This window comes from Odocoileus virginianus, chromosome 16 (genome assembly GCF_023699985.2).
Source record: "Odocoileus virginianus isolate 20LAN1187 ecotype Illinois chromosome 16, Ovbor_1.2, whole genome shotgun sequence".
NCBI classification, from domain to species: domain Eukaryota; kingdom Metazoa; phylum Chordata; class Mammalia; order Artiodactyla; family Cervidae; genus Odocoileus; species Odocoileus virginianus.
The window spans coordinates 57,693,072-57,708,051 of record NC_069689.1 but is presented as its reverse complement, the minus strand read 5'-3'; the positions used below and the strand labels follow the sequence as shown (position 1 = coordinate 57,708,051).

Genomic DNA, 14,980 nt, shown 5'->3' with positions numbered 1-14,980 from the left:
GAAGAGGACATTCAGTATGAAGAGGGCAGAGGAGAGACTGGTCACTAAGAGCAGGGGAGGCTGGGCTAAACCAGAAAGAATGCAGCCATGTACAATGGATTCTCCTTATTTGCCATGTAAGTTTTGTTCTCATAAAGTTAAGGGAACTTTAAAATGAATTTGGGAATACCAAACCATTGCTCCTGGGGAAAGCACAGAATTAGACTCCTGCCAGCCTCTGAGCTAAAAAACTACCTGGTGGCTTAAATGGTAAAGCATCTGCTTGCAATGTGGAAGACCCAGGTTCAATCCCTGGGTCAGGAAGATCCCCTGGAGAAGGAAATGGCAACCCACTCCAGTATTCTTGAGTGGAAAATTCCATACATGGAGGAGCCTGGTGGGCTAAAGTCCACGGGGCTACCAAGAGTCAGACATGACTGAGCCTCTGTGCTACGTTCTTGTCAACTGATCAATACATAACATTAACTTATGTGTCTTTCTCCTTAAAGACATCTTTGTTGTTATTGTTGTTGTTTAATCCCTAGGTCATGTCCGACTCTTCTGTGTCCCCACAGACTGTAGCCCTCCAGGCTCCTCTGTCCATGGAGATTCTTCAGGCAAGAATACTGGAGTCGGTTGCCATTTTCTCCTCCAAGGAATCTTCTAGAACCAAGGATCAAACCCATGTCTCCTGCACGGTAGGCAGATTCTTTACCACTGAGCCACCTGAGATGCCCCTGTCAAGGTATGGTCGAGGAATAATGATTCCAAACACAATATACCAGACTCTGTTCCAGGTACTTCACTGGTATTAACTCTGTCCTTACACCAGCCCCTGGTAGCTCAACTGGTAAAGAATCCACCTGCAGTGCAGGAGCTCCCGGTTCAATACCTGGGCCAGGAAGATCTGCTGGAGAAGGGATAGGCTACCCACCACAGTATTCTTGGACTTCTCTGGTAGCTCAGCTGGTAAGAATCTGCCTGCAATGTGGGAGGCCTGGGTTTGATCCCTGGGTTGGGAAGATCCCCTGGAGAAGGGAATGGCTACCCACTCCAGTATTCTGGCCTAGAGAATTCCATGGACTGTATAGTCCATGGGGTCACAAAGACTGAGGGAAAGACTGAGTGACTTTCACTTTCACACCAGCCTATGGGGCAAGTATCATGTTTATTCCACTTCACATACTAGGAGACTGATGTAGAGAAAGGTTTAGACACCACATGTTCTTAGCAACTAGACTATACTGCATCTCGCGTCATTCACATTCCAAAATAGAGCCTATTGCAAAAATCACATGAATATTCAAAATGAAATGGAGAATTCAAAGAGAGATTATGCTGTGCAGTGGCAGCCGGGCACTCCCTCTGACTCAGGAAGGCACCGAGAAGTCTCCTGCAGTGGAGGCGGGTGGGGTTGTTGGAAGCATTTGAGCTGCTGGGCTCTCAGGTGTTAATGGCTCAGCGGGGACTTCCTGTCTCATGTTCTTGGCGCACTCTTGACTCTGAAGTCAGCCTCCAGGGACTGCTCACACCAAGGAGGACACCAGGGATAAGCCTTTCTCTCCCACAAGTGCCAGGGAACATCAGGCCAGCTCCTTTAAGGAACAGTTGGGAGAACATCAGGGAACTGGTGAAAAGCAGAAGGTGAAGCATCAGCAGTTCCCTGATGGAAGTTCCCCTTCCTGCTCACCCTAGCGGGCTGAGTAGTCAGTCCTGTGAGTGCCGTTAAGGCGCTGTGGTTAGTGTTACCCAGCCAAGCTCTGTCTGCTCGCCGCACAGCAGGCCAGTAACCAGGAGACCTGGTGTCGAGGCAAGGGATAGTGACTTTATTCAGAAAGCCGGGCACCCGAGAAGATGGAGGACTGAAGTTCTAGAGTACCATCTTATGGGGTCTGGATGCCAGTTTCTTTTATAGAACAGAGAGAGGGAAGAGGTGAGGAAGTAAAGTGAAAAGGCCATGGGTCTTGCAGAATATCTCCTGGCTTGGCCAGCACTGGGGAGCTAGGAGAGGATGTATTAATTTCTTCAGGGGTCAGGGTGTCTTCCTGGGAGCTGAACAAAGGTACTTTAGTTTAAACATCAGGCAGAGGGGCAGGGTTCCCTGAGACAGGCCATTATGTGTGCTTACAGCCACAGACAGCATCCTTTTAGTGATGAGAGTACCAAAAGCAACAGGAAGCAAAGCTTAAAAGAAACAGATCCAACGTGGAGTCAGGTGTGCTCTTTCCTGTTACATCAGGATAGCAAACTGCCCAAGTCTGGGAGGGGGGGCTGAACCTCACAGGTCCTGTCCGCAGATTCACCGTCTAATCACCCCCAGAGAGCTCTCCTCCATCATTCTACCCAAGTGTAAATGCAGAGCCTGCTTCAGTGCCTGCACCTACTCCACCCTGCCACCCCTCCCCTCTCCCCTGAAACCTGCCACAATGTTTAAACAAGACAGTGCCAAAGACAGGGAGGTGGGGAAGATTGGGGAATGGCAAGAACAGAAGGGAATGAACTCCCTAAAAGCTGTATCTGTCTGATCAGGCCACGGGGTGGGACTGCAGAACCAATCTCTCTGGTGGGTGGGGGAGGGGTGGGGGTGGGCAGGATTCAGACCCCTCACTGCCTAGCTCCTGGACTCTCCCCGATGAGAACCCCCACCACCTGGGGACAAAGGCAGTGCCTTTCAATTTGGAGAGGTCTAAGAAATCAAGTTCCATTTCCTCCCTAAAATCCATCCTCTTGCATTTCCAGTCTCCCTTATCCATTTCCTAACCATGCTCCCAGCATCGCCTACTGACCAAAACCAGACAAACACAATGCAACATTTGTATCAGAGATATATAGAGAGGTAGAGAAAGAAATGGAACCCCACTCCTGTACTCCTGTCTGGGAAATCCCACGGACATGGTGGGCTGGGGTCACGAAGAGTCGGTCACGGCTTAGTGGCTAAATGACAACAACATACAGAGAGGACCAGGAAGTTCCTACCAGTGATGCTGCTCTTGGGGTCTGTGTGGATTTCACCCTGAGAAGTGACGACACGTCAGGGCTTTGGCCTGAATTTGTTCCTGATACAGAATTACTCTTTCTGGTTGCAGGTCTTATAGATGGGCTTGGGAAGCACGCTCAAGGCTGTGTTGGAGGCTGGTGAACAGGAGCCCTTGGAGACAAATCCTAGAAAAGTTAGAGCTGACTGCAGAAGGCACAGAGGAGCCACTGGGGAAACATTGGGTGAGCATGGTGTCTTCCCGGTGTGAGATTGCCTGGGGAGTGCTTTTACAGGAAAGACCTGGAAGGGAGCAAGGGACACAAATAGGGATGGGTAGAGAGCAGAGACAGCCTGTGCACACGAGTACATGTGGACACACACACAGACAGCCTCACAAACTGAGAGTCATGCCCTCATGGTAGTTTGAGTCACTTTTATGGAACAATTCATCTGGGTTTCCTTTGGCCAGTCGTCTTGCTTTGCCTGGTTCTGAGTCCATATATGGTACATCTCAGGATCCTCCCAGGTTGACCCATTCTCTTAGCCAAGATGGATTCTAGTGAAGAGGCCTATGGGTGGGTTGACATCACCTACTATGGGGTGGTACCCCCTCCCTTTTTCACCTTCGAGGAGCCTTTCTGCGCATGTGTAGTCGGGAAGATCTCCTAGACCTTGGGAATGAGGAATACATGGTCTTTTATCACTTATCTAGGCAGGACTTAAGCTCCTCTCTCGCTCCTGCTATTTTGGGACATCTGTCCGCTGGGGAGGAACTCCAGCAGCTCAGCCTGAGGCCCATGTCTCTCCTGCCTCACTCTCATAAGCCAAAGAGGATGCTTCAGAGAAGGTCCCGGCTTTAAGCCCCTGACTGCCACACTCACATAAATGGGAGGTGGGTGTATGTTCCCATGACGAGGGTTTGGATAGAGCATCTGCCCCAACAGCATCTAGCACACCTGGCTTCTCAGGTGTTCCCCACCCCACATGGAAAACAAGCTCAGCTAGAGGTGGTAGTTTTCTGTCTGTCCAGAGCCCCACCTTTGGAACAGAAATTTGCTTCATAAAAAGTGTTCAAGTCTCCTGCCTCATAAGCAAAAAAAAAAGGCCCTTGGGAAGAGGTGTGACAAGAATGAAGGTTCTACTTGGCGAGGGGCTCTGTGCACTTTGGCACACCCTCATTCTTGGTTTCTGCTCTTGTCCTGCACCTAGATTCGCAGGGAGCCCCTTGGGGAGCCGGATCCATGATTTCAGGACTTCTTAGAGGTATGAGATCCATCATGTCAAGGCAGGAGTCTTGGGCATTCATACTGCTATAGCACTGGAAGTCTGAGCCAGTCAGTATCTCTGTCAGGAGAGTGAGGTAGTGTTGGACAGACTTTCTAGAAAGCTCCAAACCTTTGGAGTTGGGCAGGGGAGAGCTTTAGTCCCCCAAAGTGTTGCAAAGGAATGGAGTTGGATTTTGGTGACCCTTCTCAGGGCCAACAATGTCTCCAGGCCCCAGACCCAAGGCTAACTTCATGTGGCCTCTATGGCTGGGAAGGGGCTGACCTGACCATTTTACGTGCGTCTCATACTCTGCTTGTACATGTATGTGTGTGTCTTGTGCTCAGTCATGTCCACATCTTCGGGACCCCATGGACTATAACCCACCAGGCTCCCCTGTCCATGCGGTTTCCCAAGCAGGAATACTGGGCTGGGTTGCCATTTCCTTCTCCAGCGGATCTTCCTGACTCAGGGATCAAACTTTCCTCTCCTGCACTGCAGGTGGATTCTTTACCACTGAGCCAAGGGAAAGCCCATAAGCTTATTGCATACAAGCAAATCCTTAGGCCTCATTCAAGACTATGGCTTCTTTCTTTGCACATAATTCTAACAGGTTTGTTCATCTAGTTTTCAAGAGTAAATCAGAGGCTCTGAGTTAGAAAGGGACAGAATCTCTACTCAGAAAAGGGATACTGTCAGCCTAAAGGTGCTACAGAAAAACTGTAAAAGGCACAAAAGAAGTAAAAGACACCGTAAGTCTGGTACAGTTTTGTTCACACTGGTAGGGCCTGAGAGGATCACAGAGTCACTCCAAGGGCTTTGTTCATGCTCATGAACCCAGGTTATCTACAAATGCACTTGTTCATCACATTAAGTTTATGGATGTATGGAAGTACAGGCTACATTTCAGAAAAATAATCACTCATCAAAGGGCTAAATTGTAAGAAAAAGAAAACAAAGGCAGGCACCATCTATTCCTTTAACAAGTCACCTTTAGCTTTCTGAAAAGTTCACACCTGTCATGAACAGTCCTGCAGTGAACATTGGGGTAAATGCATCTTTTTCGATTATGGTTCTCTCAGGGTATATGTCCAGTAGTGGGATTATAACAAAGGTCCGTCTAGTCAAGGCTATGGTTTTTCCAGTGGTCATGTATGGATGTGAGAGTTGGACTATAGAAAGCTGAGCACTGAAGAATTGATGCTTTTGAACTGTGGTGTTGGAGAAGACTCTTGAGAGTCCCTTGGAGATCCAACCAGTCCATCCTAAAGGAAATCAGTCCTGAATATGCATTGGAAGGACTGATGCTGAAGCTGAAACTCCAATACTTTGGCCAGCTGATACCAAGAGCCGACTCATTTGAAAAGACCCTCATGTTGGGAAAGATTGAGGGAAGGAGAAGGGGACGACAGAGGATGAGATGGTTGGATGGCATCATCGACTCAATGGACATGGGTTTGGGTGGACTCTGGGAGTTGGTGATGGACAGGGAGGCCTGGCGTGCTACAGTTCATGGGGTCACAAAGAGTCGGACACGACTGAGCAACTGAACTGAACTGAACTGATAAGTACTTTTATTCCTAGTTTGTTAAGGAATCTTTGAACTGTTCTACATAGTGGCTGTACCGATTTACATAACATGTGTAAAATAGATAACTAGTGGGTGGGGCAGCGGGAAGCTGCTATATAGCACAGGGAGCCCAGCCTGGCGCTCTGTAACGCTTCACCTTAGAGGGTGGGAGGCTCAAGAGGGAGGAGATATATATATCTCCTCGACTCCACGACTGAAGCAAGTTAGCATGCATATATTTATACACACACACACACACACACATATATATATATATATGTAAGTAAGAAAGTGTTAGTCGCTCAGTCATGCCTGACTCTTTGCGACCCCATGGACTGCAGCCCACCAGGCTCCTCTGTCCATGAGATTTTCCAGGCAAGGTATGTGTGTATATATATATATATTTATATATAACTGATTCACATTGATGTATGGCAGAGACCGTGACAACACTATAAAGCAATTATCTTTCAATAAAAAAGTTCACACCTAGCACATCATCTCTGACAATTCCAGACCAAGCTTTTATTCCAGAATTGATCCATTTGAGCAAAAAGAACAGAGTGCAACATACTCTGTACACTTCACTGTTTAAAAATGTGATACCAGTTTTCTTACAAGTTGTCAAGAAGAGTGGTGCCCCAAAGCATTTTCTCCCACGCTGCACTGCATGTCACTCATCCCGCACTGCAGAACGAGACCCGCTTGTTTAGTCTGCTTCCTTACGTGTTCCTTACTCTGTCCGCTTGGCAATATTTGGGTTGGAAACACCACAAAGAAACACTTGAAAAGTCTTTTTTCAAATATATGTTCAATAAAAACATTTCTATGTGTTACATTTTGCAAAACACACTTAACTTCAGGAGAGTTTAGATAGCCAATTAAGCATTTTTATCCCTTCTTTACCAAGACTTGGGCAAAAATTTTCTATGGATGAGCATGAAGAACTAAATTCCTTCAGATGCCACCATTCATATCTGGTTTTAGGCTTAAAGAACAATTCAGTTCAATACAGAAAAATGCAACATTTATATTTTTTGCAATATATATTAAGTTTTTGCCAGGTATGTCTAGGTCCTGGGAATACAGTGGCATGGAAAGATACAGCCCTGCCTGGAGGAGCAAATGAGATACAGTGTGATAAATGATTTCAGAGATATAAGCACAAGGAGCTAGAAAAGTTTTGCATAGGATGGCAACTGATTCAGTCATGGGGCTTTTAAAGATGTCTTAGGAGAAGTGATATTTCAGCTATGAACTAAACTTTCTATTTTTTTTAGGAATCTCCATACTGTTTTCTATAGTGGTTGCACCAGCTTACATTCCCACCAACAATGTAGGAGGGTTTCTTTTTTTTCCCACAGCCTGTCCAGCATTTGTTATTTGTAAAAGTGGCTCAGATGGAAAAGAATCTGCCTACAATGCAGGAGAACAGGGTTTGATCCCTGATCAGGAAGATCCCCTGAAGAAGGAAATGGCTATCCACTCCAGTATTCCTGCCTGGGAAATCCCATGGACAGAGGAGCCTGGTGGGCTACAGTCCATGGGATCTCAAAGAGTCAGACACAACTGAGCAACTAACACTTTCAAGCTTTCCTTCTGCCTGGTGTGAGGTCGTACCTCGTTGTAGTTTTGGTTTGCATTTCTCTGATAATTAGCAATGTTGAGTATCTTTTCATGTGCCTGTTGGCCATCTGTGTCTTCTGTAGAGAAATGTCTCTTTAAATCTTCTGCCCATTTTTCCATCGATTGTTTGTTTTGTTGTTGTTGAGTTGTGTGAGCTGTTTGTATATTTTGGAAATTAAGTCCTTGTTGGTCCCATCATTTGTAAATGTTTTCTCCTAGTCTGTATATTGTCTTTTCTTTTTGTTTATGGTTTTCTTTGCTGTGCAAAAGCTTGTAAGTTTGGTTAGGTCCCATTTGTTTACTTTTGTTTTTATTTCTGTTGCCTTGGGAGACTGATATTGGTATGATTTATGTCAAAGAATGTTTTGTCTGGCTGTAGTTTTAACAGTCCAAGCAAGAGCTCATGATGGCCTAAGCTGGTACAAGTGGTAGTGAAAACAGAAGAAAATAGAAGGATTTGAGACAGTTGTTAAAGAATTTTTAAGACTTGGTGAATTACTTAAAAGAGTAGAGAGGAGAGACAGTCAAGGTTGATACCCTGATTCCTGCCATGGGCCATGGGTGATGGCAGCGTCATTTGTGGAGACTGGGAGTATAAGAGGAAGAGGAGTGTATCGGGTGGAAAGAGAAAGAGCGAGAGATGATGACTTAACTTGGAACAGTCTGAGCTGGAAATCCCTCTGGGTCTAGAATCAGGATGACAACTTGGGCTGGAGATTTAGCTTCATGACTCATCAGCATATGGTTGATACTTGAAGCCATGGAAGTTGATAGTGTGGATGAAAACAGCCAGCTCATCCACTATCTATCCATACATCCATTCATCAGAAAAGGAATTTTTGTACGTCCTCCAGTGTGCATGCAGTATATGTATGAAAGTTTGAAAGTTTAGTCGCTCAGTCGTGTCTGACTCTTTGCAACCCCATGGATTGTAGACTACCAGGCTCCTCTGTCCACAGGATTTTCCAGGCAAGAGTACTGGAGTGGGTTGCCATTTCCTTTTCCAGAGGATCTTCCTGACCCAGGGATCGAACCCAGACCCACATTGTAGGCAGACACTTTACTGTCTGAGCGAAAAATATCACATATTTCTTTTTCTAAAAAAAAAAAAAAAAAAAAACCACCATCATTGTGAGGCACTTTTGATTTCTGTCTGTCTTCACCAGTTGCTCATAGGGTTGAGTGGCTTTGGCCACAAGGATGTTTCCTCAGCTCTGTTCTTTTGCTCTTTCATTGTGAACTTCAATCTGAAAGACACACCCACCCCTGAATCCTCCAAGGCAAAGTTTGACATTCAATCCTAGCCTGGGGCGCTCTGGTTTACCATCAAAGCATGAGTGGGTCTTATTCGGCCTTTCCCATGAAATTGCTAAATGCTGTTTCATTAAACGTGGCGTGCCAAAGAAGTGTATTTTTATTGTTGTTTTTTAAAAACCAAGAAAGAAACCAAAAAACTCTGTGAAACAAGTATCCCCAAATTCATGTATGGTGTCAGGAAGATTGAGAACAAAATGACTAGTGTTCTACAAAGCATAAATAAGAAAAATGGAAAAGAATTTTTTCTTTAAAAAAGGAAGTCCCTAGGTATACCTATGGCTAATTCATGTTGCTGTACAGCAGAAAACAAAGTGATAATGTAAAGCAATTATCCTTCAATTAAAAATAAAAAATTTTTTAAAACCCTGATATTGACATGAACTGTCAGATCAGGTAGAGACTTCATATCAAAGATGATTTGAACTCATATGTTGTATTCAAACTACCCATTCCCCACTCAAACCACTAAGTGGATACCATATCAAATTCTCTATGAATGCTGGAAGCTGAGGAAGGGAATTGCCCCCATAACTGTGACTCACAGTGTTGATGCGATACACCAGTAGCCATTGCTCTGGTGACAGTGGCCCTGTGACAGAGGAAGAGGGCTGTACGCTGTGAATGTCATCTGATGACGCTGCCAGGAAGCTAAGGCAACTATGGTCATCTTGTGGGAGAGTCAACATCACCTGTTCTTTTCTTTTTTAATTTATTTTTATTTATTTATTTATTTTTGACTGTGCCGCACAGCATGCAGGATCTTAGTTCCCTGACCAGGGATCAAACCCATGCCCCCTATGATGGAAGCATGGATTCACAGCCACAGGACTGCCAGGGTTTGTCCCAACATCACCTGATTCTTTTACTACGTCTGGCCCGCGACCTCTCAGGGATGGTCCCTCTGGAGGGCATCTCCCTGCGTGGTATGCCCCTGGGCTGCCTCCTAGAGTGTATGAAGACCACAGACTGTGGTTTTCACAATCATCAGTTTAAGGTGACCAAACCTTCTGGTGAAGGTTCTGAGAAGCAGTAACCCTTCCATCGTGGGATCTCAAGAGTCACAGGAGCCTCTGAAGAGCGATCATCTTCTGAGTTGCATCTAGATGCACTGGGAGAGTCAAGAGGCAGAGGCGGTGACAGCTGAGAGCAACACAGCCTCATGTCCTTCTGTTATGGGCACTCCGTTATTACCATGCCTGTGGCATCACATGGACAGTTATTAATATGTACATAAGGATTGAACAGGCTTCCCAGGTGGCACTAGTGGTAAAGAACCCACCTGCCAATGCCGGAGAGCATGGCAACCCACTCCAGTGTTCTTGCCTGGAGAATCCCATGAACAGAGGAGCCTGGCGGGCTATAGTCCATGGGGTCATAAAGAGTTGGACATAAAGAGTGACTAACACAATACTGCATCAGTTTCTTAGGGCTGTCCTAACAAATGACTATGGCTAGGTGACTCAAAACAACAGAAACTAATCATCTCACTTCTGGAGGCCAGATGTCCAAAGTCAATGTGTCAGCAAGTCCATGCAGCACCTGAAGGTTCTGAGGAGAATCCTCTCGCCTCTTCTTGGCTTCTGGGAGCACCACTCCAATCCTTCTCTGTCTTCACATGCTCTCCCTGTGGCCTGCTCCCCTTTGTCTGGTTCTGTGACAAATCCCCCTCTCCTTTCTCTTCGGATACCAGTCACTGGGTTCAGTGCATGTGTTTAGTCACTCAGCCATGTCTGACTCTTGCGACCCCAAGGACTGCAGCCCACCAGGCTCCTCTGTCCATGGGATTTTCTAGGCAAGAATACTAGAATGGGTTGCCATTTCCTCTTCCAGGAGATCTTCCCGACCCAGGGATTGAGCCCGTATCTCCTGTGTCTCCTGCATTGCAGGTGGATTCGTTACTTGCTGAGCCACTGGGGAAGCCCCACTGGATTCAGGGCCCATCCTAAATCCAGGATGATCTCACCTTAAGACCCTTAACTTGACTCCATCTGCAAAGACCTTATTTCCAAACTCACATTTTCAGGTACTGGAGATGATGACTCAAACATTTCTTCTTGGAAGCCATTAATCAACCCACTCCAGCCACCAATACTAAAGTTTACTCCACATTCTGTGTCCCACCTGAAATGATGCCCAACAAAGTTATCCAACATAGCTTATCCAAGGTTCTATGACTGAGACCAAAGGACAATAATGTACTCTAATAACAACATACTAATATAAATGTAGACACAGAATGTAGAAAGAATTCTCACAGGTCCATAATAAATGACTGAAAATGATCAAAAGATTTGAAGAGGCACTCGCAAAATCTACACATATGCCCAGTGAGCGTATGAAAAGATGCTCCACATCATCACTCATCATCAGAGATTGGTCCATGGGAGGCACAAAGGGGCTTAGAATTACAGTACTGTATACTAAATAAGAGACTTTCTACACTAAGTCCCCTACATACAAATGAGTTCCATTCCAAGACTGCGTGCATAAGTCCAGTTTGCTCATCAATCCAACAAAGTTAGCCGAGGCACCCAACTAACACAATAGGCTATATAGTACTGCAGTGTCATAGGTTTTTAATACTTTTCACACTAATATTACATAAAAAACAAACACAAAAGATAAACATTTTTAATCTTACTGTACAGTATCTTGAAAAGTACAGTAGGGCCAGCTACCACTTTTACGCAGTGTAGGGGAGTGCAGGTTCAATTCCTGGTCAGGGAGCTAAAACCCACATGCCTTGTAGCCAAAGAATCAAAACGGAAGCAATAGTAACAAATTCAATAAGGACTTTAAAAATGGTCCAGATTTTAAAAATATTAAGAAGGCAAACAACAACAAAAGATTATCTAGTAGCTATTTATATTTAGAGTTGTGGCGGGTTAGTGTCTGCTTCCTTACCTTTGTGCACAGGCCTGGAGGTTGGCTAGAGTCACTCAGTTCTGGCCCACGCATCTCCCTGCAGTCAGCTGCTGCTGCTGCTAAGTCACTTCAGTCGTGTCCAACTCTGTGCGACCCCAGAGACGGCAGCCCACCAGGCTCCCCCGTCCCTGGGATTCTCCAGGCAAGAACACTGGAGTGGGTTGCCATTTCCTTCTCCAATGCATGAAAGTGAAAAGTGAAAGTGAAGTCGCTCAGTCATGTCCGACTCTTCGCGACCCCATGGACTGCAGCCTACCAGGCTCCTCCGTCCATGGGACTCTCCAGGCAAGAGTACTGGAGTGGGGTGCTATTGCCTTCTCGGCTGCAGTCAGCTAGCTTGGGCGTGTTCTCCTGATGGAGATGCACAGGTGCAGAGTACAGGTGGAAAGGCTTGAGTATTTTTCAAGTCTCCACTGGTATCCAGCCTGCTACCATCCCACAGGCCAAACAATTCACCAGCCTGCACCCCAGGTCAGGGTGGTCACAGGAGGAATCTGCAGCTGCAAGACTGCACTTCGGAATCAATTCAACGTTAAGAATGACCGAGGCCGTTTGCCAACAGTGTGTCATGTTTATTGGGTGGTTCACAGGTCAGCTAAAACACATGAAGGGGAAAGACCGGAGGCCATCAGTCATGTCAGGAAACAAAATATTTAGCAGTTCTTAGCTTCAAGTGTTGTCTTCCATCACAGCTTGAGGAAGACGGGCCAGGCCCTGACAGAGCTTATGGGTGCTGTTTATTTTTAGCAACAAGAAGCACATACATTTATTTAACCAGTGACTTTTAGGACAATCAGCAAAAGAAGAAAACTGTATTTCCAGGGAGCCAAGACAAGAAAATCATTTATACAAATTAAACTGATACAAAATACATTATAAAGAGAACCACACATACAAAAGTCATTAAGTTGGTCAAAGAGCAAGAATGCCACAGAACAACCACGCTGAGAACACTGGTGTGAATTCATTTCGGTTATGAAACTTATGTCCGAGAGAGTCTGAGTTAACACATTTACTGAGGTAAAGGCACAATCACTTCCACATAGTTAATGGGGAAGAAGCCAGATTCCCCATGCAGAATTCCTTCATACCAGTTTTCATCTATTTGATTGGTTAATGTAATGATGTCCCCTTCTTTAAATCCTAGTTCTCCTTGGTTTTCAGGCTCAAAGTCATAGAGACCACGACAGCAGGGCTGGTCCATGGGAACGTTAGAACCTGTCCGCATCGTGTGGAGACAAAAAGCACATGGTTAACATGACAGAGCGTCCGTGGGGCGTTGCAAAGGTGGGGAGTTGCAGCAGGAACAGCAGGCCCCTGCCTGCCTTCCTGCTGAGCCAGGACAAGGCTGGCTTAACCCCCATTGTGGGCGCTGTACTTGTGGCCTCTGCTCCCCGCAGCTCTCCCTCCTTCCCTAGCTGACCTCCTGAGCCCATGGCTTTTCTCATCAGTTCTCCTAGCCAGAAAATTCAGGCCCAGCCCCTGTTCTTGAAGCAGCTGTTCAGCTCTGCCCGCAGCCCAAGGGAGGTGCAGAATTTTACAAGGGCTAACCCCTGCCCTCGGGGAACTCATAGTTTCTGGAGAGTGGACAACACATGAGAAACATCTGAAGAACAAAGATGAGGGACTTCCCTGGTGGTCCAGTGGTTCAGACACTGTACTTCCAACGCAGGGGACACGGGTTCAATCCCTGATCAGGGAACTAAGATCCCCGCATGCCGCACAGTGTGGCCAAAAAATAAACTGATAAGAAACCAAGGCCAAAACAACAACAAAGACAAGGTAGTATATCACCTATAACTCAGAGAAGAAGGAAGCAGAAAAGGCCTGGATGGTCAGGGCCATATTCCTAGAGCTGGGAACCAGGGGGTGGAACATGGCGGGGTTTAAGGCTAGAGAGACAAGAGCAGAATCTCTACAGACCAGCCTGCAGCCTTGGGATTGTTGTACCAAGCCAGCAGTTCTCAGGACAACATTTTTAACATAATTATTTTTTCATTTCAAAACAAAAACTAAACATGGTAAAAAGATAAAGACAAAAAGAGTAAATACATGCAAAATTGACTGCTAATGAAGAGGTGCATGTGTGACTGCTAAGTCATTTCAGTCCTGTCTGACTCTGTGTGACCCATGGACTGTAGCCCTCCAGGCTCCTCTGTCCATGGGATTCTCCAGGCAAGAATACTGGGGTGGATTGCCACACCCTCCTCCAGGGAATCTTCTGGACCCAGGGATCGAACCCACATAGCTTACAACTCCTGCATTGACAGGCAGGTTCTTTACCACTAGTGCCACCTGGGAAGCCCCAATGAAGAGGTCGCCAGTGTTAAATTAACGTGATGGCATAGAAGCTTCCAGATAACTTTATGAATATATTTATGTATGTATTTAACATATAATTATTTTCATAAAAAATATTCCTATTTTATTACTGTGACTATTTTACAGGTTACTTTTAATTACTGAACAGTTGTCAACTATATCAGGATAACATAATTTCTTTATTGTTGTTTTGTTTTGGCTGCGTGATGTGGCATGTGGGATATTAATTCCCTGACCAAGGATCAAACCCCTGCTCCCTGAATTGGGAGCTCATAGTCTTAACCACTGGACCACAGGAAAGTCCCTAACATAATTTCTTTAACTGATATCCTATTATAGGATATTTAAAGGCCTTCCTTTTCTTCCTTCCTTCCTTCCTTCCTTCCTCTTTCTCTCTCTCTTCCTTCTACATTCCTTCCTGTTCATTTTCCTATTTGTTTCCTCTTGGCATTCATTGATAACTCTTTGAAAAATATCATAATATATGTGTATTTACAAATAGGTACATTTAATTCCTGAGGGTAAACTTCTAGGAGAAAATTTGCTCTTCACAGACATAAATTTTTCCAAGACTTTTAAAATTTACTACCAGTATATTTTTCTATTTTCTTTGTCTTAAAAGTATTAGGTGCCCCTAATATATTATAGACTTTTATACTATAAATATTAACCTCGTATCTGTCATGTTTGATATATACACTATTTCCAGCTTATTATATGTATTTTTTCCTTTCATTTTGTTTTTGGAGTGTGTACTGGCGGTGGGGCAGGGATGGGAGTTTCTGTTTTATTTTGGCATCCATGCAGAAATTTTAAACCACATAAGCAGTCAAAGTGGTGAAACTTTTCATTCATGGTTTCCCTTCCACAGTTATATATAAATATTCAACTAAATTTATCCCAGTAATTTTTTAAAATTAATTTTTAATGTGAAGATGTTTTCCTTCAATCCATTTTTGCAAATAAAGGTATTATTTATTTTTAATAATGTTTAAGCAGCT

The 14,980-nt window shown here is 45.0% G+C and overlaps 1 protein-coding gene across 7 annotated transcripts in view; it reads right to left on the bottom strand.

The window, feature by feature from the left end:
• Positions 1 to 12,208: 12,208 nt before the first annotated feature.
• The window catches only part of SH3GL3 (SH3 domain containing GRB2 like 3, endophilin A3), a 115,299-nt gene continuing 112,527 nt past the window's right edge, over positions 12,209 to 14,980 (bottom strand). For 6 of the 7 annotated variants that reach the window (XM_070478271.1, XM_070478276.1, XM_070478268.1 and 3 more), the window contains one exon: positions 12,209 to 12,875. In XM_070478271.1, the coding sequence (XP_070334372.1) occupies positions 12,670 to 12,875 (206 nt within the window). In that variant the 3' untranslated portion in view covers positions 12,209 to 12,669. The remainder of the gene's footprint in view (positions 12,876 to 14,980) is intronic. The other variant, XM_070478270.1, reaches the window with a different exon arrangement.